At 45.8% G+C, this 26,689-nt stretch overlaps 1 protein-coding gene across 1 annotated transcript in view; it reads right to left on the bottom strand.

Moving 5' to 3' along the window:
- Window positions 1–26,689, bottom strand: part of GRTP1 (growth hormone regulated TBC protein 1) — a 113,694-nt gene that overhangs the window by 55,169 nt on the left and 31,836 nt on the right. The window contains exon 6 of the mRNA XM_063953117.1: window positions 21,682–21,778. Within this exon, the coding sequence (XP_063809187.1) occupies window positions 21,682–21,778 (97 nt within the window). The remainder of the gene's footprint in view (window positions 1–21,681; window positions 21,779–26,689) is intronic.

Here is a 26,689-nt window from a genome sequence, read left to right as displayed (position 1 = left end):
CCCCTGACCAAGTAACAGCTCGGCAAAGTTGTAAAGCCGAGACCCCTCGGGCAGCCGCCCAAGATGAGCCCACCTTCCCTGTGGAATGGCCTTTTACTGATTTAAGATGCGGCAGTCCAGCCGCAGAATGCGCCTGCTGAATCGTGTCACAGATCCAGCGAGCGATAGTCTGCTTAGAAGCAGGAGCACCCAGCCTGTTGGGTGCATACAGGATAAATAGCGAGTCAATTTTTCTGACTCTAGCCGTCCTGGAAACATAATTTTTCAAGGCCCTGACTACGTCCAGTAACTTGGAATCCTCCAAGTCCCTAGTAGCCGCAGGCACCACAATAGGTTGGTTCAAGTGAAAAACTGATACCACCTTAGGGAGAAACTGGGGACGAGTCCTCAATTCTGCCCTATCCATATGGAAAATCAGATAAGGACTTTTATATGACAAAGCCGCCAATTCTGATACACGCCTGGCCGAAACCAAGGCCAATAACATGACCACTTTCAACGTGAGATATTTTAGATCCACGGTTTTTAGTGGTTCAAACCAATGTGATTTTAAGAAACTCAACACCACGTTGAGTTCCCAAGGTGCCACTGGAGGCACAACCGGGGGCTGAATATGCAGCATTCCTTTTACAATGTCTGAACTTCAGGTACTGAAGCTAATGCTTTCTGGAAGAAAATCGACAGAGCCGAGATCTGTATCTTAATGGAGCCTAATTTTAGGCCCATAGACACTCCTGCTTGTAGGAAATGCAGAAATCGACCTAGTTGAAATTCCTCTGTTGGGGCCTTTTTTTTTTTTTTTTTTTGGCCTCACACCAAGCAACATATTTCCGCCATATGCGGTGATAATGTTTTGCAGTTACATCTTTCCTGGCTTGAATCAGCGTAGGAATGACTTCCTCCGGAATGCCCTTTTCCTTTAGGATCCGGCGTTCAACCGCCATGCCATCAAAACGTAGCCGCGGTAAGTCTTGGAACAGACAGGGCCCCTGCTGCAGCAGGTCCTGTCTGATCGGCAGAGGCCATGGGTCCTCTGATACATTTTCTTGAAGTTCTGGGTACCAGGCTCTTCTTGGCCAATCCGGAACCACGAGTATCGTTCTTACTCCTCGCCTTCTTATTATTCTCAGTACTTTTGGTATGAGAGGCAGAGGGGGGAACACATAAAACGACTGGTACACCCACGGTGTTACCAGAGCGTCCACAGCTATCGCCTGAAGGTCCCTTGACCTAGCGCAATATCTTTTATAGCTTTTTGTTGAGGCGGGACGCCTTCATGTCCACCTGTGGCCTTTCCCAATGGTGTACAATTCTTTGGAAGACTTCTGGATGAAGTCCCCACACTCTCGGGTGGAAGTCGTGTCTGCTGAGAAGATCTGCTTCCCAGTTGTCCACTCCGGGAATGAACACTGCTGACAGTGCTAACACATGATTTTCCGCCCATCGGAGAATCCTTGTGGCTTCTGCCATCGCCATCCTGCTTCCTGTGCCGCCCTGTTGGTTTACATGGGCGACTGCCGTGATGTTGCCTGATTGGATCAGGACCGGCTGGTTTTGAAGCAGAGGCCTTGCCTGACTCAGGGCATTGTAAATGGCCCAAGTCACCTGACTTGACCAAAGTCCCTGGAAGTTTCTTCCCTGTGTGACTGCCCTCCAGCCTCAAAGGCTGGCATCCATGGTCACTAAGACCTAGTCCTGTATGTCGAACCTGCGGCCCTCTTGAAGATGGGCACTCTGCAGCCACTACAGTAGAGATACCCTGGTCCTTGGAGACAGGGTTATCAGCCTAATGCATCTGAAGATGCGACCCGGACCACTTGTCCAACAGGTCCCCCTGAAAAGTTCTTGCATGGAACCTGCCGAATGGGATTGCTTCGTAGGAAGCTAACATTTTTCCCAGGACTCGCGTGCAATGATGCACCGATAACTGTTTTGGCTTCAGGAGGTCTCTGACTAGAGATGACAGCTCCTTGGCTTTCTCCACCGGGAGAAACACTTATTTCTGGTCTGTGTCCAGAACCATCCCCAGGAACAGTAGACGTGTCGTAGGAACCAGCTGTGACTCTGGACTGTTTAGAATCCAACCGTGCTGTTGTAGCACTTTCCAAAATAGTGCTACCCCGACTAGCAACTGCTCCTTGGACCTCGCCCTTATAAGGAGATTGTCCAAGTACGGGATAATTAAAACTCCCCTTTTTCGAAGGAGTATCATCATTCCGGCCATTACCTTGGTAACACCCTCGGTGCCATGTACAGTCCAAACGGCAGAGTCTGGACTTGGTAATGGTAATCCTGTACCACAAATCTGAGGTACTCCTGACGAGGATAGTAAATAGGGACATGCAGGTAAGCATCCTTGATGTCCCGGGATACCATGTAATCCCCCTCGTCCAGGCTTGCAATAACCGCCCTGAGCGATTCCATCTTGAACTTGAATTTTTTTATGCATGTGTTCAAGGATTTTAAATATAAAGAAGGGTCACACCGAACCATGCGGTTTCGGTACCCCAACCGTGTGGAATAGTAACCCCGTCCTTGTTGAAGTAGGGGCACCTTAAGTATTACCTGCTGGGAATACAGCTTATTAATTGCCTCTAGCACAGCCTCCCTGCCTGAGGGAGTTGTCGGCAAGGCATATTTGAGGAAACGGCGGGGGGAAGACATCTCGAATTCCAGCTTGTACCCCTGAAATACTACTTGAATGAAACAGGGATCCACCTGTGAGCGAGCCCACTGATTGCTGAAACTTTTGAGACGGCCCCCCACCGTACCTGGCTACACCTGTGGAGCCCCCGCGTCATGCTGTGGACTCAGAGGAAGCGAGAGAAGAATTATGATTCTGGGAACAGGCTGACTGGTGCAGCTTTTTCCCTCTTCCCTTGTCTTTGTACAGAAAGGAAGCGCCTTTGACCCGCTTGCTTTTCTGAAGCCGAAAGGACTGTACCTGATAATACAGTGCTTTCTTAGTCTGTGAAGAAAACTGAGGTAAAAATATTTCTTCCCAGCTGTTGCTGCGGATACGAGGTCCCAGAGACCATCCCCAAATAATTCCTCACCCTTATAAGGCAGAATCTCTATGCGCCTTTTAAGGTCAGCATCACCTGTCCAGTGACAGGTCTCTAATACCCTCCTGACAGAATGGACATTACATTCATTTTGGATGCCAGCCGGCAAAATATCCCTCTGTGCATCCCTCATATATAAGACGACGTCTTTAATATGTTCTCATGTTAGCAAACTAGTATGTTTGACAGGGTCACCGACCACGCTGCAGCAGCACGCTCTGCAGGTTTCAGTCTAGTACCTGAGTGTGTAAATACAGACTTCAGGATAGCCTCCTGCTTTTTATTAACAGGTACCTTCAAAGTGGCCGTTCCTAAAACGGCAGTGCCACCTATTTTGACAACCGTGTGAGCGCCTTATCCACCCTAGGGGATATCTCCCAGCGTAACTTATCCTCTGGCGGGAAAAGGTACGCCATCAGTAACTTTTTAGAAATTACCAGTTTCTTATCAGGGGGAACCCACGCTTTTCACACACTTCATTCATTCATCTGATGGGGGAACAAAACACTGCCCGCTTTTTCTCCCCAAACATAAAAACCCCATTTTTAGAGGTTAATGTCAGAAATGTGTAACACATTATTTTTATTGCCGGGATCAAGTCACGGATGTTCCTAGTGGATTGTGTATATGTCTCAACTTTGTCGACACTGGAGTCAGACTCCGTGTCGACATCTGTGTCTGCCATCTGAATGAGCGGGCGTTTTTGAGCCCCTGATGGCCTTTGAGACGCCTGGGCAGGCACGGGCTGAGAAGCCGGCTGTCCCACAGCTGTTACGTCATCCACCCTTTTATGTAAGGAGTTGACACTGTCGGTTAATACCTTTTACCTAACCATCCACTCTGGTGTCGGCCCCACAGGGGGCGACATCACATTTATCGGCATCTGCTCCGTCACTATATAAGCCTCCTCCTCAAACATGTCGACACAGCTGTACCGACACACCGCACACACACAGGGAATGCTCTGACTGAGGACAGGACCCACAAAGCCCTTTGGGGAGACAGAGAGAGAGTATGCCAGCACACACCAGAGCGCTATATAATGAGGGGATTAACACTATAACTGAGTGAATTTTCCCCCATAGCTGCTTGTATATACAATATTGCGCCTAAATTTAGTGCCCCCCCTCTCTTTTTTACCCTTTGAGCCTGAAAACTACAGGGGAGAGCCTGGGGAGCTTTCTTCCAGTTGCACTGTGAAGAGAAAATGGCGCCAGTGTGTCTGAGGGAGATAGCTCCGCCCCTTTTCCGCGGCCTATTCTCCCGCTTTTTTCTGGATTCTGGCAGGGGTATTTACCACATATATAGCCTCTGGGGCTATATATTGTGGTATTTTTGCCAGCCAAGGTGTTTTTATTGCTGCTCAGGGCGCCCCCCCCCCCAAGCGCCCTGCACCCTCAGTGACCGGAGTGTGAAGTGTGTATGAGGAGCAATGGCGCACAGCTGCAGTGCTGTGCGCTACCTTGGTGAAGACTGATGTCTTCTGCCGCCGTTTTTCCGGACCTCTTCTTGCTTCTGGCTCTGTAAGGGGGACGGCGGCGCAGCTCCGGGACCGAACACCAAGGACTGGGCCCGCGGTCGATCCCTCTGGAGCTAATGGTGTCCAGTAGCCTAAGAAGCCCAATCCGGCTGCAAGCAGGCGAGTTCGCTTCTTCTCCCCTTAGTCCCTCGCTGCAGTGAGCCTGTTGCCAGCAGGTCTCACTGAAAATAAAAAACCTAAATCTATACTTTCTTTCTAAGGGCTCAGGAGAGCCCCTAGTGTGCATCCAACCTCGGCCGGGCACAAGATCTAACTGAGGCTTGGAGGAGGGTCATAGTGGGAGGAGCCAGTGCACACCAGGTAGTCATAAATCTTTCTAGAGTGCCCAGCCTCCTTCGGAGCCCGCTATTCCCCATGGTCCTTACGGAGTTCCCAGCATCCACTAGGACGTCAGAGAAATTACTTTGTCTTGACATAATTTCTGTGTTGTGTTCAGCACATTTGTGCTGTCCTGAACAGAAACTGGAAAGGCTGATTTGAAAAATCGGCATGGGGGAAGGTCTTGAAATTCCAACCTGTAACCCTGGGATACTATCTGTAATATCCAAGGATCCAGATCTGAGTGAACCCAGACCTGGCTGAAAAACAGTAGCCGTGCCCCCACCCGATCGTACTCCCACAGGGGAGCCCCAGCGTCATGCTGTGGCTTTAGCAGAGGTAGTTGTTGACTTCTGCTCCTGTGAGCCTGATGGTGTTGTAGGTTTTCTACCTCTTCCTGTGAAGAAAGGGGTACTCTTTGCCTTTTTGTACTTGTTGGGCCGAAAGGACTGCATAGTATGAGAATGATATACTTTTTTAGTCGACGCAGCTGCCGACGGCAGAAATGCTGATTTGCCAGATGTAGAAGCGGATATCATGGCATCCAGCTTTTCAGCAAAGAGGGCCTCACCATTGTAGGGGAGCGCCTCAATATTTCTTTTGGATTCTGCGTCAGCATTCCATTGGCGGATCCAGAGTGCCTTGCGGGCTGAAATCGCCATAGCAGAGGATCTTGAACCCAGTAAGCCAACATCCTTCATAGCCTCAACTAAGTAACCTGCGGAATCTTTGATATGACCTAGAATTAGAAGCATATCATCTTTATCGTCAGTGTCGATATTTACAATTAAGTTGTCCGCCCATTTTTCCACTGCGTTACCTACACACGCAGAAGCATTTGTGGGCCTGAGTAACGTACCCATAGCTATATAGATGGACTTTAAAGTCGTCTCTAACTTGCGGTCAGCACGTTCTTTTTATGAAGCTGACCCTGGGGCAGGCAAAATTATTTTCTTCGACAACCTAGAGACTGAGGTGTCTAACATTGGGGGCGACGCCCACTTACGCCTGTCCTCTTCAGGGAAAGGGTACGCTACCCGCAACCTCCTAGGAATAGCAAACTTCTTTTCCGGGTTAGACCAGGATTCTTCAAAGAATGCATTTAAGTCCGGCTTAGATGGAGGAAAAGTCACCACCTGTTTTTTATTTAATTTAAAATAATCCTTTTTCCTCAGGTGCAGGTGTTGTGTCAGTAAATTCTAACACCTCCTTTATAGCGACTATCATACATTGAATGATCTTAGCTAGTTTGGGGACTACCCCTCTCAAATCCCCAGTGTCGACATCAGTGTCGGAATCCGTGTCAGTGTCCCTTTGCATAATCTGGGCCAAAGACCTTTTCTGGAAACTGGAGGGGTCCCGGGTGGATGACGTGGAGCAGGGCTGGCCAAACCGGTCCTCGAGATCTACCAACAGTTCATGTTTTCTAGGCCTCCTGGAGACTTGTAGAATTGTCAGTTAGGAATGAATGCAGCACATCTTAATTAGTAGTGATTACACCTGTGCACCAGCTAGGTGGTCTGGAAAATGTGAACTGTTGGTAGATCTTGAGGTCCGGTTTGGCCAGCCCTGACGTGGAGGAATCAGCAAACAGTGCATCCTCCACAGACTGTCTCCAATACTTTGCTGTTCAGACTCAGAGAATTTCTTTGCCAGCTTAGACATATTACTCTGCAACTTTCTCACCCACACCGGCTCAGAACACTCTTGTGCATCCAAAATGGGTTTCTCTGGGGAAGAGTTTTCTCTAGACATGGTACCCACTTGTACAGCCACACCACTCTCACACAGGGGAGCTATGGGGACAGATCTACCCTAATGTCTGTCAGAGGGACCCAGAGGGATTTGCCAGTCCACACCACGCGCCCTATATGTATTGCATACAGTATACACAATCACAGCGCTGTTTTTCAATATGAAGTCCGCAGACCCCAATAATATGTGCTCCCCTCCCCTTCTATTACACCCTGGTACTTGAATCAGCGATGTGTGAGGAGAAGCAGCGTTTAGGATCATCACTCTGGCGTTTCTGTAGGAGAAAATGGCGCCCAATGAGTGTTACTGGCAAGTCTGAGGAGAAGCCCCGCCCCCCTGTAATGGCGCAATTCTACCTCAATGATTACAATATTTATACTGCCGCCCTTGTGCTGAGAGACATGTTTATGCATAGCGTCCCGCGCTGCGCGTGTACCTGTATGCCGCCAATGATGACCGGAGGATCCCATCTCTGCAGGACTCCGGTAAGATACTCACCAGCCTTCTGACTTCTGGCTCTGTTAGGGGGTGGCGGCAGTGCTGTGGTAGTGAATGCTGGCCAGGCTTGGGCTGTGTTCAGTACCCTTCAGGAGCTAATGGTGTCTTATCAGCGGAAGCAGAGCCATTGAACTAATGGAGAAATTGGTTCCTACTTCTCCCCCTAAGTCCCACGAAGCAGGGAAGCTGTTGCCAGCAGCTTCCCTGTAAAATAAAAAACCTAATAAAGTATTTTCCAGCAGAACTCTGTAGAGCTCCACTGGTGTGCATCCAGTCTCCTGGGCACACTTTCTAAACTTAGGTCTGGAGGAGGGGCATAGAGGGAGGAGCCAGTTCACACTGTTAAAAAGTCTTAAAGTGCCAAAGGCTCCTGCGGAACAGTCTATACCCCATGGTACTAAAATGGACCCCAGCATCCTCTAGGACGCAAGAGAAACAACTGTTTTCGCAGACAGAAAATGTGGATATGCTGACATTTCCAAAGTAGCTCTGGGAAAAACATTTTAGAATAGAGTAATATTTTCTGTAAAGCGACCCTTCTGTGATTGATTGATTGATTGATTGATTGATTGATTGATTTGATGTAACTGAATTCTGGTCATAGAACTTTGTCATTTTAACTTTAGCATTCATTGTTAGATACAAAAATGACTCTATTGCATATAGGAAAATACATCAAGTGACATGATCTATACTGCAAACCTATTCCTGCATTATTTACTTTAATACTGCATTTTCTGGTGTTGATAACTTGGTCTAGTGCCAGCATTATGGCCTCTATCAAATATAGGATTTTTACATTGGGAGCTGCTATGCATGCCTGGCTGCCAAAGCTCTGCCCCCCGCCGCATCCCGCCTGCTCAGCGTCATTTGCACTGAAGCCGTCACACCCTGTAGGTTTGTGTACCCGACAGCTGCCCTAATTGCAGCAGTATTCTTCTGGAATCTGGATAGAAAACAAGGCTTAATAGACACAGGAGGGCTTGTGGCTGGAAGGGACACAAGGAGCAAGAGGGTATCCCAGGGGGCATGTGGCTGGACTGGAGGGACACAGGGGGGCTGGAAGTGATACATCTTACTAGCTCACACTGATATGTATTATAGAGGAGAGGAGACCGCACAGTGATATAAAGTATGAGTGGGAAAAACACAGTTCCCAGCTCACACTGATACCTGTATGTGGTATTATTAACATATAGAGGAGAGGGGGCCGCACAGTGATATATTCGGGGGAATAACACCGTTCCGAGCTCACACTATTAAAGTGGTTTTCTTCCAGATACTTGACATTTCTGTGATTATACTGTATTGTTGGGTTTTCTAATAACCCTTTCAAAATTACATGCAAGACTTTTTCTTTTGGCCCACACGACTTAGACCTTGATTATTCGACCCAGTTGGGATTTTGAGCTTGACATGCCTATTCGCGTTGGGGTCGGGTGACCAGCGGTTGGGATCCCGGTGTCTGTATGCTGACCGCCGGGATCCCGACCATTGGTCACCCAGTATGCCGGCAGGGGGGGCGAGCTCAACGAAACCCCTTGCGAGCTCACTGTGCTCGCCACTGATTCTCTTCCCACTCTCTGGGTGTTGTGGACACCCACGAGTGGGACATGTCCTGGGCCCCCTGGCGGTGTCGTTATGCTGACTGCCGGGATCCCGACCACCAGTCATCTGACTACTTCCCGTCTGTTCTAATACATACAGTCCGGTGCAAATGTTTTAGGTAGGTATTAAAAAATGCTTTTAAAAATAGAAGTGTTAGTTTATTTTTTTATCGATGAACAATATGCAAAGTGAACAATGATTGTTTGTGGTGCCTTATACAATAAAAACTGGGGGGGGGTAAAAAAAATAAAATAAAAAAAAGACGCTGAATAATTACCATTACATTATGTGTACCACCACCTAAGAATAAAGAAAAGGGACAAGGCGGTGGTCATAGGAACATTGGGCCTGATTCAGATGTGGATAGAGTGCCGTCCTGCACCGCAAAGTACCGATTATTGGTACTTTGTGCATGCGCAGGACCCATTTTGCGCGTGTGTGAGCGGGTCCTGCAACAGAGGATGCCATTTGGGGGTGGGAAACGGGCAGCGACGACCTCAGTTTGCCAAAATAGACGCATATCGCCACCATTTAGGGAGAGGGAAGAGGCCAGGGATCTCTGTGTTGCACAGAGACTTCCTGGCCTCTGCAACGGGAGGCATGCGTGTACCCATGGGTTCCGCAAGCCGGCACATGAGGAAGCAGCAGTGAGAGCAACTCCAACCACGGGCCGGATGTAATGACATCTGAGATCACCGGAGGTGCGAGATGCCGTCAGATCTTGTATGTTTTTTTTAAAGGGGCAATCACTTACAAGGCAAAACCATGCCTTTTAAGCGATTGTCCCTTTAAAAAAATGTCCGAGATTAGCCGGAATCTCGCACCTCCAGCGATCTCAGGCATCATTACATGCGGCCCACATCTGAATCAGCCCTATACACAGCATCAGACTGGCTGACCGCTGAACCACTTGCGGTCAATTTATGCCAGGACAATGTTATAAAAATGCGGGCAAAAGAGAGACACTGCAACAAAAGTTGGATTCATTTTATATAAAGATTGAATAAATATTTGTTATAGGAGAAGAAATTAAATATTTTACACGAGTATTTTTATTTGTTACATGTTTTGCAACTGCATGCAGATGGGATTTGTTTGTATATAATTATATTCTTAAGGGTCCTACACACTCGGCGACTGGCCGCCGAGCTGCCCGATTGTCCATATTGGCCTGCAGGTATGAACGAGCCGGCACCAATGATGAACGAGCGCAGGGCCGCGCATCGTTCATACCTACACACTGCAAGATATGAACGATTTCTTGTTCATTAATGAACGAGATCGTTCATATCTTTCAGTGAAATCTTTAAATGTGGCCCATTAGTCTTTTCAACTTTGTGCACCCCTGTTTATCACATATTTCATTTAGAAATGAGCAAAATACGGATTTCTTTAGCCTCCCTGCACATTAAACTGGCCTTCTATCCACCCCATGCCATGGTGTGATTCGGTAGAGCAGTGTCTTTACGTGGGACATTTTCTTTGTTTTTTTTTTTCCACAATTATATTTATTGGGTTTTAATTTTCAACAAACAGAACATACAATAAGACATAAAGAAGAAAAAAACAACAGAGAAATATTAGGGGATACAGAGTATAAAGGCCCCCATCCACTAGCGAGCTTTATCTCAGCAATGAGTTAGATCCTTTTTTTCCTGCAATCTGGCCGGCAGCCCTGCAATTGCGATTTGCTATTTGAGTTTATTTTGTACATGTGATTTATCTCATGCGATCTAACATTATTAAACCTATTTCTGTGCGATACAGAGAAATATAATGGTCAGTCCCGTGTGATCTGCGACTCCGATGCGAGGAATCGCACCAAAAGGACATGCGATGTGACACTTTTCATGCAATCCGTCTCAATCGCATAAAAAGAGCCTACATTGCACTAGTGGATGGGGGCCTTAAGAAAGGGAATGGGGAAATTGCCAGAAAAGACGTGCAACATTTTCCACTGAGATGCATAACGATGCGAATAGAATGTACAAGCAGCTTATGCTGATTAAAATGATATGTGGCATGCCTATATTCTGTTTGCGAGCGTGGCTGTATCTGCATACGAAATACAGGTTGAGTATCCCATATCCAAATATTCCCAAATACGGAATATTCCCAAATACGGAATTTTTTGAGTGAGAGTGAGATAGTGAAATATTTGTTTTCTGGTGGCTCAATGTACACAAACTTTGTTTAATACACAAAGTTATTAAAAATATTGTATTAAATGACCTTCAGGCTGTGTGTATAAGGTGTATATGAAACATAAATGAATTGTGTGAATGTACACAAACTTTGTTTAATACACAAAGTTATTAAAAATATTGTCTAAAATGACCTTCAGGCTGTGTGTATAAGGTGTATATGAACCATAAATGCATTCTGTGCTTAGACTCGGGTCCCATCGCCATGATATCTCATTATGGTATGCAATTATTCCAAAATACGGAAAAATCCGATATCCAAAAAACCTCTGGTCCCAAGCATTTTGGATAAGGGATACTCAACCTGTAGTACGCTACAGTATGCAAGAAAATAGGATTTTAATACCTACCAGTAAATCCTTTTCTCTTAGTCCGTAGAGGATGCTGGGGACTCCAAAAGGACCATGGGGTATAGACGGGATCCGCAGGAAACATGGGCACACTATAAGACTTTGAATGGGTGTGAACTGGCTCCTCCCTCTATGCCCCTCCTCCAGACCTCAGTTATAGAACTGTGCCCAGGGAGACAGACATTTCGAGGAAAGAATTTATTGTTTAAACACGGTGAGCGTCATACCAGCTCACACCTCAAACATGCCGCAGAAAGTGGCATTCAATAGAACACCAGCCGACAGCATGAAAAAATATACAGCAATATGCTGACCGAAATTGTAACACAACCTGTGTGTAAACACGACCAATAATAGCATGACGCATGCCATGGCATGAATAACGTCGGCAACAGACCGACTGAAAGGAAACACAACATGTGTAACCATAACCAATAACTGCAGATACAGTATGCACTGGGACGGGCGCCAAGCATCCTCTACGGACTAAGAGAAAAGGATTTACCGGTAGGTATTAAAATCCTATTTTCTCATACGTCCTAGAGGATGCTGGGGACTCCAAAAGGACCATGGGGTCTATACCAAAGCTCTAGAACGGGCGGGAGAGTGCGGATGACTCTGCAGCACCGATTGCCCAAACAAGAGGGCCTCAACAGCCAGGGTATCAAACTTGTAGAATATTTGCAAAATTGTTTGAACCCGACGAAGCAGCTGCTCTGCAAGGCTATAAACCGAGACCCCTCGGGTAGCCGCCCAGGATGAGCCCACCTTCTCGGTAGAATGGGCCTTCACGGATTTCGGTATCTGCAAACTAGCCGTAAAACAAGCAAGCTTAATTTTAATTCAGATCCAGCGTGCAATAGTCTGCTTGGAAGCAGGAACCCCAATCTTGTTGGGAGCATATAGGATAACAGATCCTCCGTTTTCATGATCCGAGCCAATCTGGTAACACAAATTTTCAAAATTCTGACCACATCGAGATACTCCGATGTCACACAGGTGTCAGTAGCCACCGGCACCACCATAGGTTGGTTCAAATGAAAACGATGAAACCACTTTTGGCAGAAACTGCTGCCGAGTTCTCAACTCCGCTCTATCTTCATGGAAGATTAAACAGGGCTCTTTTGAGACCAAACCGCCAACTCGGACACCCGCCTTGCAGATGCCAAGGTCAAGCGCATGACCTCTTTCCAAGTGAGAAATTTCAACTTAACCAAACTGAAAAGTTCAACCAAAGAAATTGCAGGAACTGCAACACCACGTAAAGATCCCATGGTGTCACAGAGGCACAAAGGGAGGATGGATGTGTTAGACTCCTTTTACGAAAGTATCAACTCTGGAAAGGAGGCCAAGTGTTTCTTGGAATACAACCGATAAGGCTAAAATCTGACTTTAAATCGATCCCAACCAAAGATCGCCTCCACACGATCTTTAAGAAAAGAAGGGAGAAAACGATCCAATTGGAATTCTTCTGTAGGAACCTACTTGGATTCACACCAAGACACAATTTTTTTCTTCTCCAATATGGTGGTAATGTTTTGACGTTACTTCTTTCCTGACTGAAAGAGAGTAGGGAAGTCCTCACTGGAAATACCCTTCCGGGCTGGAATCCGACGTTCAATCTCCAAGTCGTCAATGGAAACCGCGTTAAGTCTAGAAACCCACACGGCCCCTGCCATAACAGATCCTCTCGCAGAGGAAGAGGACAGGGATCTCCTATGAGTAATTTGCTGAAGATCTGGATACCAGCCCTCCTTGACCAGTCTGGAACAAGGAGGATCATCTGAACTCTTGTTCCTCTTCAACTCTTTTAACATTTTTGGAAAGAGTGGAAGTGGAGGGAACACATAGACTGACCGAAACACCCACGGTGTCACTAGGGTGTCCACCGCTAATGCTTGAGGGGACCCCCGACCCGTAACAAAATTTCTGAAATTTCTTGTCAAGGCGAGATGTCACCTTGTTTATTTCCGGAATTCTCCAAAGACGTAACACTTCTGTGAAAAACCGCTTGATAAAGACTCAATCATCCTGAACGGAGAACGAGTCCGCCGAGGAAGTCTGCTTCCCAGTTGTCCACTCTTGGAACGAACATTGCTGATAGAGCGCGTAAATGTTTTCGTCACCCAGCGGAAAATCTTTCTGGTTTCTGCCATTTCTTCTCCGGTTCTTGTCTATAGAAAACCATTATAAATGGCCCTTAACTCTAGACCGTTAATGGGGCGAGAAGTATCCTAACATGACACTTGTCCTCAGTGAGAATTGCGCTGCTACCACAGGAGCAACATACTGGTCTTGAAACCATGATTATCCCAGGTGGAAACCGGACCACTTGTCCAATAGGTCCTGCTAAACACTCAGGCCTGGAACCTGCCCACTGAATGGCCTCGTAGGCCCCAACCATCTTTTTTCGGCAACTGACTGTATCGACGGATAAACACCGTTGCAGGCCTGCCAGACTCTGAATTCTCAGAGCTTCCCCCTTTTTTTTTTGGAAGCAAATAAACTCTCCTCAGTACTGCCTCTAATAATATTGCCCAAGCCGATCACCGCGTCGTTGGGACCAACAGGGATTCTGGCAAGTCCTGTTGTTGAAGAACAGTCAAGGAGAAAAAAACGTTTCGCACCATTTGGCTTCTCGATCTCTCCATAATTCGGAGAGCGATCCAGTACAGAATAAATAGGACTCCCTACTAATGAAGGAAAACCATCATACCGCCATCACCCTGGTGAAATGGTAACAACAATCCTAAATCGCAAACCTCAGGTAAGCCTAAAGCGGAAGAAACCGTAATTAGACCTCCTTACTCCACATTCAGAGTGGAGAACCCTGCCATGAGAGATTTCTTCATGAAGCTTAAGTAGGAAAAATTGGGATTTATCTGATCGAGTCGTCCGACCTCGGGAGCACGAAAAAGCTTGAACAACAGCTTCTTCTTTTATGACCGGAACAACAGGACAATGATCTGATCCAGACACAACTCTTGTATTGTGTCACATACTACCTCCCTGTCACGAGGAGGATCGGTAAGGTTGATTTAAAAAAAATCATTGAGGGGAACGTCTGGAACTCCCGTATGTCCCCCTAGGGACTCTATCTTTAACTCACTGGTCCATGTCCTTTCCAGGACTGACTGAAGAGTTTTAGACAAGGTCCCACCTGTGTGGGCCCCCGCAAGATAGACCTAACGTCCCATGATTTCTGCACCTGTGAACCTGAAGAGGCAGCTGACCTTTTACCTTTTTTCACCTTCCTTTACCAGCAAAAAAAGGGGAATCCTTATCTATTTGGTCAAAATGACTGCATCCTACAACAATGCGTCACCAACCGTTGTGAGGGAACATAGGGAGAGAAAAGTAAACTTACCCGTGGCACCTGCTGAGAGCATATTAACAAGGCCATCACCAACCAGGCTTCCCTTCATGGGGAAGAGACTCCACTTCTTTTCGGATTCAGCATTTGCATCTCTTTGGTGAATCCACAACGCCCTCCTAGCCGAGACCGCCATGGAAGTGGCCCGCGCACCCAAGAGTCCCATCCCTTGTAGTCGCACGGTAGTATGTTGCAATGTTCTAGACATGACCCAACACAAGGAGTAACACATCTCTCCTCAGGGTAATTATATCGGATGACCAAGTAACCGACCATTCCTGAATACAATCACTCCCCCCTGCGCATGCAATGCAAGTATAATCAAAGCATATAATGAAAATATCACTTAGCTTCCTGTAAACGATCCTTTGTGACAGGGCCCCGTGCAGAACAGGGGATGACACTCACTTTATTCTGTCCATGGCGGGAAAAGAATAAACACTCGGAATCCTCGTGATGATTTGAAACCATCTTGTCACGGCTGACCTAGAGTTATCGAACAGAGCGCCAGCCCATGAGAAGGAAAAGTTTATTTCAGCATTCATTATAAATTTTTTGTATAAATATACACATTTAAATACACACATACATATCATAATATATATATATATATATATATATATATTACACATATATATATATATATATATATATATATATATACATACATACATACATATATATATATATATATATATATATATATATATATATTAGATGTCCAAGTGGTCGGCACTCCTGATTAAATGAATATAATACCTGGTGCCTTCTCTTGCAGAGTTATCCACTGTATAAACACATAGAATTGAGCGGCACTCTCAGGACTTTAACAAAGAACGGGTCCTCAGCCCATCATAAGTTTGCAACGTTTCGGTAATTTTATTTCAACCGTCGTCAGGCATAATCAGTGATTTTAGCGGATATAGTGATAAGGAAGCAATGTAGACTAGAAAAGAAAAAATTAGCTTGTAGTTGAAATTGAGGCACTTTGGAAACGGGCAGGAGTTTGATCATTCTGTTTTTATTATTATGTCATTTTTTACACAGCAAGGTATATTGTTGTCATACGCTGAAAAATGTTTTTAGGTTACTGTATTAAGCACTTTACATTTTATCATTCACAAATGTTTTTAGAATATGATATAGAGTATGCACTGATGCTGTTTTTAAGCCGTGTCGTAAGATGCAGTATTCACGGCGCATTGTTTACACTGGTTACTATGGGTTTTTTTTGTAGACTCCAAGCTGTGTTGCTATGGACGCGCCTCCCGGCGCCGACGCGTCACTTCCGGTGAGACAACGGTGACGTCAGTCTGGGGCCCGGGACGGCGCGGCCAGCGACACCGGACAAAAGGGGATGCACTGTAGGAGGGGGTAAGTGGTATTTAAACTCACTGTTGTATGCTTTGCACTTATCCTGACGAAGGGGGAAACCCCGAAACGTTGATTACTGCACCAATACAGTTTGTTGACTCTGAGTGCCGCCTCATCATTATCGTTTGGTGTATATATATATATATATATATATATATATATATATATATATATATATATATATATATATATATATATATATATATATATATATATATCTTTATTTTTGCACTAAACAACTGTGCCCCCCCCCCCTTCCATTTTACACAGTGAGCTGTGCATCAGTGTTTTGGCGGGGCCAGCATCTCTGAGGAGAAAATGGCGCTGGATGCAGTGTTGAGGGCTAAGCCACGCCCCCTTATCGGCGCGCTTCAGTCCCGCTATTTATTTACATTATTATACTGGCGGGGGTCTGTATACAGTGCCTATGCACTGTATACCACTTTGCCAAGCTATAAACATGAGGTATATTGCTGCCCAGGGCGCCCCCCCTGCGCCATGCACCCTTGTAGTGCCGCTTGTGTGTGGGAGCAATGGCGCGCAGCATGACCGCTGCGCGGTACCTCAGACTCTGAAGTCTTCTGCAGTCACTGAAGTCTTCTGTTCTTCCTTTACTCACCCGGCTTCTTTCTTCTGGCTCTGTGAGGGGGTTGACGGCGCAGCTCCGGGAACAAGCAGCTAGGCGCACCAAGTGATCGAACCCTCTGGAGCTAATGGTGTCCAGTAGCCTAAGAAGCAGAGCCCTTGAACTCAGAAGAAGTAGGTCTGCTTCTCTCCCCTCACTCCCACGAGGCAGGGAGCCTGTTGCCAGCAGGTCTCCCTGAAAATAATAAACCTAACAAAGTCTTTTCAGAGAAACTCAGGAGAGCTCCCCTGTGTGTGTCCAGTCTCTCTGGGCACAGAATCTAACTGAGGTCTGGAGGAGGGGCATAGAGGGAGGAGCCAGTTCACACCCATTCAAAGTCTTATAGTGTACCCATGTCTCCTGCGGATCCCGTCTATACCCCATGGTCCTTTTGGAGTCCCCAGCATCCTCTAGGACGTATAAGAAAACACCGAAAGTACCATTTTATACACAGATATACAGCCGCAGACACACAGAGAATATAGGCATGCTGCATATCATTTTAATCAGCAGAGTCTGCTTGTGCATCCTATTCACACAGTGATGAGAATAAGAAACTTTTTTTTGCTAAAAAGAGAGGCTGAGTTGCTGGGACCTTTTTAGCTCACTCACGTTAGGCATCTCTCGTTATGTTATGAAAAAAGGTTGTTTTTTCTCTTTTGGCGCTGCAATAAGAAGCTGCAATGGAAGGTACTTAATGGGTCACCAACCTATATACAATGTGAAAGAAAAAAAAAGGTACACTCTCACTTTGCGCTCCAATGTCCCAAATATCCAGATTTGTCCCCGTGGACGGATGATATTCAAATCAATATGAAAAGAAAAACAGAAAACACAACATAGTGTAATACTGTAATGATTGAAAATCTTTCCCAGCCGTGCAAAGCTGAGAATAAAGGTGTTGGTATAGTCCCAATAGAAGTTCAGAAATCCACCTCCTTTTGGAAAGCACCCGAATTGGTGTTCAGGAATGATGATTGTGAAGTTCTTACATGTATGCTTACTTGTGTAAGACGTATTCAAAGTGCATAAAGGTTTCTTTTAGCGTTCCTTGAACATTCCTCACAGATGCAGTTATGTGGCGATATCCCTCATGACAAATCAAAAGCCAAAGATAAACGCCAATTAGGAAAAAGACACTTTTTTATTTTTAAAGTATAATAAAAGGGTAAACAAATAGCCGTACCATATGAGGAAATGTAAATGGTGGTAATCAGCTGACAACAGACCAGGGTATCATATGGTTTTATTCCCCTCTATGGATAAGCTGAAATGTGACCCACCAAAAACACTGTCGACGCTATGCAGCGTCTTTTTCAAGATTCACAGTGTAAAATAACTATAAACTTAAATACAGATTTAAATTGTAGGTTTCCCTACATTATGACACATTAGATACATTTCATAATTCATATAAATACAATTGATAAAAAATAGTTTATAAAAAATCCATTAGGATCAATATCCACAGTATAGAAATCACTATGTCCCAAAGGTTTTTCACCATTATAAAACCGATAACAACAAGTTTATAAAATCAATTACATACCCCTGGAGTGCAGCGTGCCTTGTCTGGTCAGCTGAGAAAACAAACATGACCTCAGGCTACGAGTTTAAATAGCAGCAGAGTCTGATTGGTGAGAAATTACACCACCAATCAGAACTTGAATAGAGAGATGATTGACATGATCATCAGCCAATCAAAAACCTCTAATGTAGCTCAGCTGTTTTTATATAATGAACTATCATGTGACTCGCGGGTGACGTACTCCTCCCGCGGCCACGTGTTCCTTCACACTCGTATAGCCCGTCGTAACCCCATCCTGCCATCGCGTCACCACGCATCTCTCGTTATGTGGCATATTGAGGGAAGATGAGAACACATCTGTATAGATTACATACTTCATCCCAGACTTTCCACCAACACATTTTAAACCAAATATATATGTATAACCTAATACAGTGTGCAGATTTTACCTTTACTGCCACAGCCCTCAGCAAGCTGTATTAAACTAAAGATCAGAGTAGAATGATATGCTTACTGAAGCATTTCTACATATATAGTCATCAATAGCAAAACTATATCCTCTCCTACAAAACAAATAATCAAGTTTTACATGTTACTTACAATTAATAGATTTTAAATACAGTAGTTGTATACAGCATGTGCCAAGGTTTAGAATAAACAGGACAGCCTTAACGGGATAGGAACATTTGTGGAGTGTGCAGAAATTTCAGGAATGACTGCACGTTCAGAAGATCCTATGCACTGTGCTTATGAACTTCTAATAAGAAGTTTGATTATGTATTAGCTTCATTGTATCAGCTTCATTGTATCTATGTTATCAGAATGTATTAGCTTCATTGTATCTATGTTATCAGAAGCCTTATGCAAGTAATTTAGAAATATGTTTCAATTTTATGAAACATTATTGGGCTATTGCAGAATTATTCTTAGTGTTCACGCTAGGCTGTTTTAGCAGGGCGCCGCACCCTGCCTGATTTTTTAAAGGCAAAAGCCGCCCTTCCCTTTCTGTGGCGCCCTGCTAAAGCAGCCTGCCCGCTCCCTGCTCTCCCAACGTGTATAGATGCAGTGCGTATGTGCACAGCATCCATTCATGTTACGGGAGAGCACTTGGGGGAAGCCCAGCACCTCCGTAGGTGCTAGGCACGCCCCCTTTAGTGATGCTGCCGTCTGACCACGACCCCTTAAGTGACGCCGCCGGCCGCCCCCTTTAGTGACATCTGTTGGGGTCGCACTGCCCGCTCTAAAGACGTCTTAGAGCCACCCCCCCCAATTTGCATAGCCACGCCCAGTTTTCAGACGCGCGCACAAGTGCCCCCACAGACCGGCGCCCTGCCCTCAAAAATTCCTAGGGGGAACACTATATTCTTATTATGATCTTTTCCCAGTACCATATACATAGGGGCAAAACAAAGTACAAAAGTGTACAGGCAAGAACATAAAATCTTACATAATTGCACGCTTACCAACACTGAAAGTCAGTAGCAGGACACCTGCATGTGAAATGGGGTGTATAATAGCTAGGCCACACCCCTAACGTATGATCTTTGGGGGCGTGACTGTGCATCATGCCCCATTACACAACACATTGGGGGCAAGCCCAGCACTCCGGTAGCTGCTGGCCTGCCCTGATCCTCTCCCGGCACAAAATGAAGATTGACCCGTGGGACACTGCAACACTCGTCTGGGACAGCAGAACAGTGCTCACGTCAGCGTTACTGTCCGGCTGAAATTATCACGATTGGGAGGTAAGTAACTTACATGCTCTGATAACATAAAAACAAAGAATACAAGGGGAATGTGGGGGACGGGGGGCAGGTTTAATACAAAGAAAGTGCGGGAAACTCCGGTCAGCCACATTTTCTTTCACCTGGAATTGCATTTGTATCTTTATCTTTATGCAGACTACAGGGCACTAACAGAATGCTCCCAATCCATACATTTGTGGTAGCAGTCATCATAGATGGAGCTCAATTAAAAATGATTCAGCTCAAAATTGGCATCTTTACACGTATCTACAACCTTTTATAGCTCGCAATTCCGTTGACACACCTCACTGGAGCATATGGGAGAACACATTGTTACAGCCCAGTTAAGTCTAATCACCTGCAAGTAGAGATATGAGTGAAATACATATAACTCTGCACGGACCATACTTGCATACACTTGTATGACATGTCTGAACAGTGAGAAAACACACTACATATGCTCCACAAATGGACCTGCATTTATCTCTGCACCAAGCTATTCAAAGTAAATTTCTAAAGATCCTACATTACATAAGTCAACCAAATGCTTGCTCTGAGCAACTCTACACCACATAGAGGTGAGCAGTGAAGGGATGGCAAATTCCTACAGAGCCCAACACTCACACTATTGCCAGGATAATGTTACACGGTTCCATTCAAGCTGGCAAATTCCCAACTGAACACTGAAAGGAACAACGGCAGCCAAAGGGGTAAGGAAAGAATGATAGAATCTGTCCAAGTAACATTTATATGCCTAGTAGCAGGTCAAAGCTGCCACTGTATTGAAATACATGTTGCAGTGTAATAAGGGAAAGGTACAGTTGCTATAAAAAATACAGTACTGACCCCATTGGTCTTTCCTATTTTATTTACATCATGGAATCAAAATGGTTTTATTCTGTAATTCTTACCACTTATCAAAACAAAAGTGCTCTAATGTCAAATCAAAGCATTTGCTTAAACAATTAAAAGATGTGGGTGGTATGCATGCAAATATTGATGAAGAACAAAAAAATAATTATTATTATTTTTAAGCAAGCTCGAGACACGTTTCATAAGAAAAACAAAACAAAACCCAAAACATGCAGAAACAATAACAATGCGTAAAACATATAAACAACACATTTAAACAAACAGAAACATAACTTATACATGCATTCTTTTCTTGCATAGAAGCAAATTAAAAAAAGGTACATCTGTCTATTGCCTCATGGAAACTTCTTGCATCAAATTCACAAATACTCTCATAATCATCATTCTTGTCTTCATTTTAGAATATGACCAAGAACAAGAAAAGTGACTATTAAAAACAAGATTTGTCTTTAGGAATACCCCTTTCACACAGAAAGTCAAATTACTGAGTGAAGAAGTTCTTCCCAGTAATTTGCCAATAACACGGGTCCTTTTTCTGCATGAAAGGGTCAACCAGGGTTGAAATTTCCGGGACTTCGACCCAAGAATTTACCAGGATCGGATATCCGGGAATTTTGACCCTTTCACACAGAAGAAATACCCGTGATGATTCGCAAATTACCGGGTAGAAATTCATAATCCGTTAATTGCCTTCCCTGTGTGAAAAGAGGGGTCAGGCAGGGACTGGCAAAACGAAAATCGTGGATTTTCAGACATTTCTTTCTGAAGAGGATATAAGCAAACCTTTTTTTCTTTTTATACTAGGTAAAAAACATTAAAACATACCAGGCAAGATGTGTCCAATGAGGGCATCTAACAGCCAGAAGGCTTTCTCTTCATCTTTAGTAACAAGAATCAGGTATCCAGTGATAAAATTCATACCCTACAATGAGAGAGCGGTTTCAGTTCAAGTCACACAACTTAATTGCCCCTACTTGATCTTGTATCTTCTGCATACCATTTATGAATTCATTTATCACACATACATCCCTTCCTCGCCCTTTTAACTAGCATTTATTATTGCCACATATCACGGCAATAAGAAATCATTCTCCACACCAATTTATCAAAACTCTCTTGCCAGGACAGTTTCTCCTATGAGGATCCGTCCCGGTAAAGAGTAAAATAAGAATTTACTTACCGATAATTCTATTTCTCGTAGTCCGTAGTGGATGCTGGGGACTCAGTCAGGACCATGGGGAATAGCGGCTCCGCAGGAGACAGGGCACAAAAAGTAAGCTTTTAGGATCACATGGTGTGTACTGGCTCCTCCCCCTATGACCCTCCTCCAAGCCTCAGTTAGGTACTGTGCCCGGACGAGCGTACACAATAAGGAAGGATATTGAACCCCGGGTAAGACTCATACCAGCCACACCAATCACACCGTATAACTTGTGATCTGAACCCAGTTAACAGTATGACAAACGTAGGAGCCTCTGAACAGACGGCTCACAACAAATAACAACCCGATTTTTTTGTAACAATAACTATGTACAAGTATTGCAGACAATCCGCACTTGGGATGGGCGCCCAGCATCCACTACGGACTACGAGAAATAGAATTATCGGTAAGTAAATTCTTATTTTCTCTAACGTCCTAAGTGGATGCTGGGGACTCCGTCAGGACCATGGGGATTATACCAAAGCTCCCAAACGGGCGGGAGAGTGCGGATGACTCTGCAGCACCGAATGAGAGAACTCAAGGTCCTCCTCAGCCAGGGTATCAAATTTGTAGAATTTTGCAAACGTGTTTGCCCCTGACCAAGTAGCAGCTCGGCAGAGTTGTAATGCCGAGACTCCCCGGGCAGCCGCCCAGGATGAGCCCACTTTCCTTGTGGAATGGGCCTTGACAGATTTAGGTTGTGGCAAGCCTGCCACAGAATGTGCAAGTTGAATTGTGCTACAAATCCAACGAGCAATCGTCTGCTTAGAAGCAGGAGCACCCATCTTGTTGGGTGCATACAATATAAGCAGTGAGTCAGACTTTCTGACTCCAGCCGTTCTTGAAATATATATTTTCAATGCCCGGACCACGTCCAACAACTTGGAATCCTCCAACTCGTTAGTAGCCGCAGGCACCACAATAGGCTGGTTCAGGTGAAACGCTGACACCACCTTAGGCAGAAAATGAGGACGCGTCCGCAGTTCTGCCCTGTCCGTATGGAAAATCAGATATGGGCTCTTATATGATAAAGCCGCCAATTCTGATACTCTCCTGGCTGAAGCCAGGGCCAGTAGCATGGTTACTTTCCATGTAAGATACTTCATCTCCACCGATTTGAGCGGCTCAAACCAATGGGATTTTAGAAAATCCAAGACTACGTTAAGATCCCACGGTGCCACTGGGGGCACAACCGGGGGCTGTATATGTAGTACTCCTTTTACAAAAGTCTGGACTTCAGGAACTGAAGCCAATTCTTTCTGGAAGAAAATCGACAGGGCCGAAATTTGAACCTTAATGAACCCCAATTTGAGGCCCATAGACAATCCTGTTTGCAGGAAATGTAGGAATCGACCCAGTTGAAATTCCTCCGTGGGGGCCTTCCTGGCCTCACACCATGCAACATATTTCCTCCAAATGCGGTGATAATGTTGTGCAGTCACCTCCTTCCTGGCCTTTACCAGTGTAGGAATGACCTCTTCCGGAATGCCTTTTTCCTTTAGAATTCGGCGTTCAACCGCCATGCCGTCAAAAGCAGCCGCGGTAAGTCTTGGAATAGACACGGTCCCTGCTGAAGCAGGTCCCGTCTTAGAGGTAGAGGCCACGGATCCTCCGTGGGCATCTCTTGAAGTTCCGGGTACCAAGTTCTTCTTGGCCAATCCGGAGCCACTAGTATCGTTCTTACTCCCTTTTGCCGTATAATTCTCAGTACTTTTGGTATGAGAGGCAGAGGAGGGAACACATACACTGACTGGAACACCCACGGTGTTACCAGAGCGTCCACAGCTATTGCCTGAGGATCTCTTGACCTGGCGCAATACCTGTCCAGTTTTTTGTTGAGGCGGGACGCCATCATATCCACCATTGGTTTTTCCCAACGGTTCACAATCATGTGGAAGACTTCTGGATGAAGTCCCCACTCTCCCGGGTGTAGATCGTGTCTGCTGAGGAAGTCTGCTTCCCAGTTGTCCACTCCCGGAATGAATACTGCTGACAGTGCTATCACATGATCTTCCGCCCAGCGAAGAATCCTTGCAGCTTCTGCCATTGCTGTCCTGCTTCTTGTGCCGCCCTGTCTGTTTACGTGGGCGACTGCCGTGATGTTGTCCGACTGGATCAACACCGGCTGACCCTGAAGCAGGGGTTTTGCCAGACTTAGAGCATTGTAAATCGCTCTTAGCTCCAGTATATTTATGTGAAGAGACATCTCAAGGCTTGACCATACTCCCTGGAAGTTTCTTCCTTGTGTGACCGCTCCCCAGCCTCTCAGACTGGCATCCGTGGTCACCAGGACCCAGTCCTGTATGCCGAATCTGCGGCCCTCTAACAGATGAGCACTCTGCAACCACCACAGAAGAGACACCCTTGCCCGTGGCGATAAGGTTATCCGCTGATGCATCTGCAGATGCGATCCGGACCATTTGTCCAGCAGATCCCACTGAAAAGTTCGTGCGTGGAATCTGCCGAATGGAATCGCTTCGTAAGAAGCCACCATCTTTCCCAGGACTCTTGTGCATTGATGCACAGACACTGTCCCTGGTTTTAGGAGGTTCCTGACAAGTTCGGATAGCTCCCTGGCTTTCTCCTCCGGAAGAAACACCTTTTTCTGAACCGTGTCCAGAATCATTCCCAGGAACAGCAGACGTGTCGTCGGGGTCAACTGAGATTTTGGAAAATTCAGAATCCACCCGTGTTGTTGCAGCACTAGTTGGGTTAGTGCTACTCCGTCTTCCAGCTGTTCTCTGGATCTTGCCCTTATCAGGAGATCGTCCAAGTAAGGGATAATTAATACGCCTCTTCTTCGTAGAAGGATCATCATTTCGGCCATTACCTTGGTAAAGACCCGAGGTGCCGTGGACAATCCAAACGGCAGCGTCTGAAACTGATAATGACAGTTTTGCACCACGAACCTGAGGTACCCTTGATGTGAAGGGCAAATTGGGACATGCAGGTAAGCGTCCTTTATGTCCAGGGACACCATAAAGTCCCCTTCTTCCAGATTCGCTATCACTGCTCTGAGTGACTCCATCTTGAACTTGAATTTTTGTATGTACAGGTTCAAAGATTTGAGATTTAGAATAGGTCTTACCGAGCCGTCCGGCTTCGGTACCACAAATAGCGTGGAGTAATACCCCTTTCCCTGTTGTAGGAGGGGTACCTTGACTATCACCTGCTGAGCAAACAGCTTGTGAATGGCTTCCAATACCGTCGCCCTGTCTGAGGGAGACGTTGGCAAAGCAGACTTTAGGAACCGGCGAGGGGGAGACTTCTCGAATTCCAACCTGTAACCCTGAGATACTACCTGTAGAATCCAGGGGTCCACCTGTGAGCAAGCCCACTGTGCGCTGAAATTCTTGAGTCGACCCCCCACCGTTCCTGAGTCCGCTTGTAAGGCCCCAGCGTCATGCTGAGGGCTTTGCAGAACCCTGGGAGGGCTTCTGTTCCTGGGCAGGGGCTGCTTGCTGCCCTCTCTTACCCCTTCCTCTGCCCCGAGGCAGATATGACTGTCCTTTTGTCCGCTTGTTCTTATAGGAACGAAAGGACTGCGGCTGAAAAGACGGTGTCTTTTTCTGTTGGGAGGGGGTCTGAGGTAAAAAAGTGGATTTTCCGGCAGTTGCCGTAGCCACCAGATCCGATAGACCGACGCCAAATAATTCCTCCCCTTTATACGGCAATACTTCCATATGTCGTTTGGAATCCGCATCACCTGACCACTGTCGCGTCCATAAACTCCTTCTGGCAGATATGGACATCGCATTTACTCTCGATGCCAGAGTGCAAATATCTCTCTGCGCATCTCGCATATAAAGGAAAGCATCCTTTAATTGCTCTATAGTCAATAAAATACTGTCCCTATCCAGGGTATCAATATTTTCAGTCAGGGAATCCAACCAGACGACCCCAGCACTGCACATCCAGGCTGAGGCGATGGCTGGTCGCAGTATAACACCAGTATGAGTGTATATACTTTTCAGGGTAGTTTCCAGCCTCCTATCAGCTGGATCCTTGAGGGCGGCCGTATCAGGAGACGGTAACGCCACTTGTTTTGATAAGCGTGTGAGCGCCTTATCCACCCTAGGGGGTGTTTCCCAGCGCGCCCTAACCTCTGGCGGGAAAGGGTATAATGCTAATAACTTTTTTGAAATTAGCATTTTTCTATCTGGGTTAACCCACGCTTCATCACATACATCATTTAATTCCTCTGATTCAGGAAAAACTACAGGTAGTTTTTTCACCCCCCACATAATACCCCTTTTTGTGGTACTTGTAGTATCAGAGATATGCAAAGCCTCCTTCATTGCCGTGATCATATAACGTGTGGCCCTACTTGAAAATACGTTTGTTTCATCACCGTCGACACTAGATTCAGTGTCTGTGTCTGGGTCTGTGTCGACCGACTGAGGTAAAGGGCGCTTTACAGCCCCTGACGGTGTCTGAGACGCCTGGGCAGGTACTAACTGGTTTGCCGGCCGTCTCATGTTGTCAACTGATTTTTGTAATGTGCTGACATTATCACGTAATTCCATAAACAAAGCCATCCATTCCGGTGTCGACTCCCTGGGGGGTGACATCACCATTATCGGCAATTGCTCTGCCTCCACGCCAACATCGTCCTCATACATGTCGACACAC

The sequence above is a fragment of the Pseudophryne corroboree genome, chromosome 2, assembly GCF_028390025.1.
Source record: "Pseudophryne corroboree isolate aPseCor3 chromosome 2, aPseCor3.hap2, whole genome shotgun sequence".
In the NCBI taxonomy this organism is placed as follows: domain Eukaryota; kingdom Metazoa; phylum Chordata; class Amphibia; order Anura; family Myobatrachidae; genus Pseudophryne; species Pseudophryne corroboree.
This window is presented reverse-complemented; position numbering and strand designations above follow the sequence as displayed.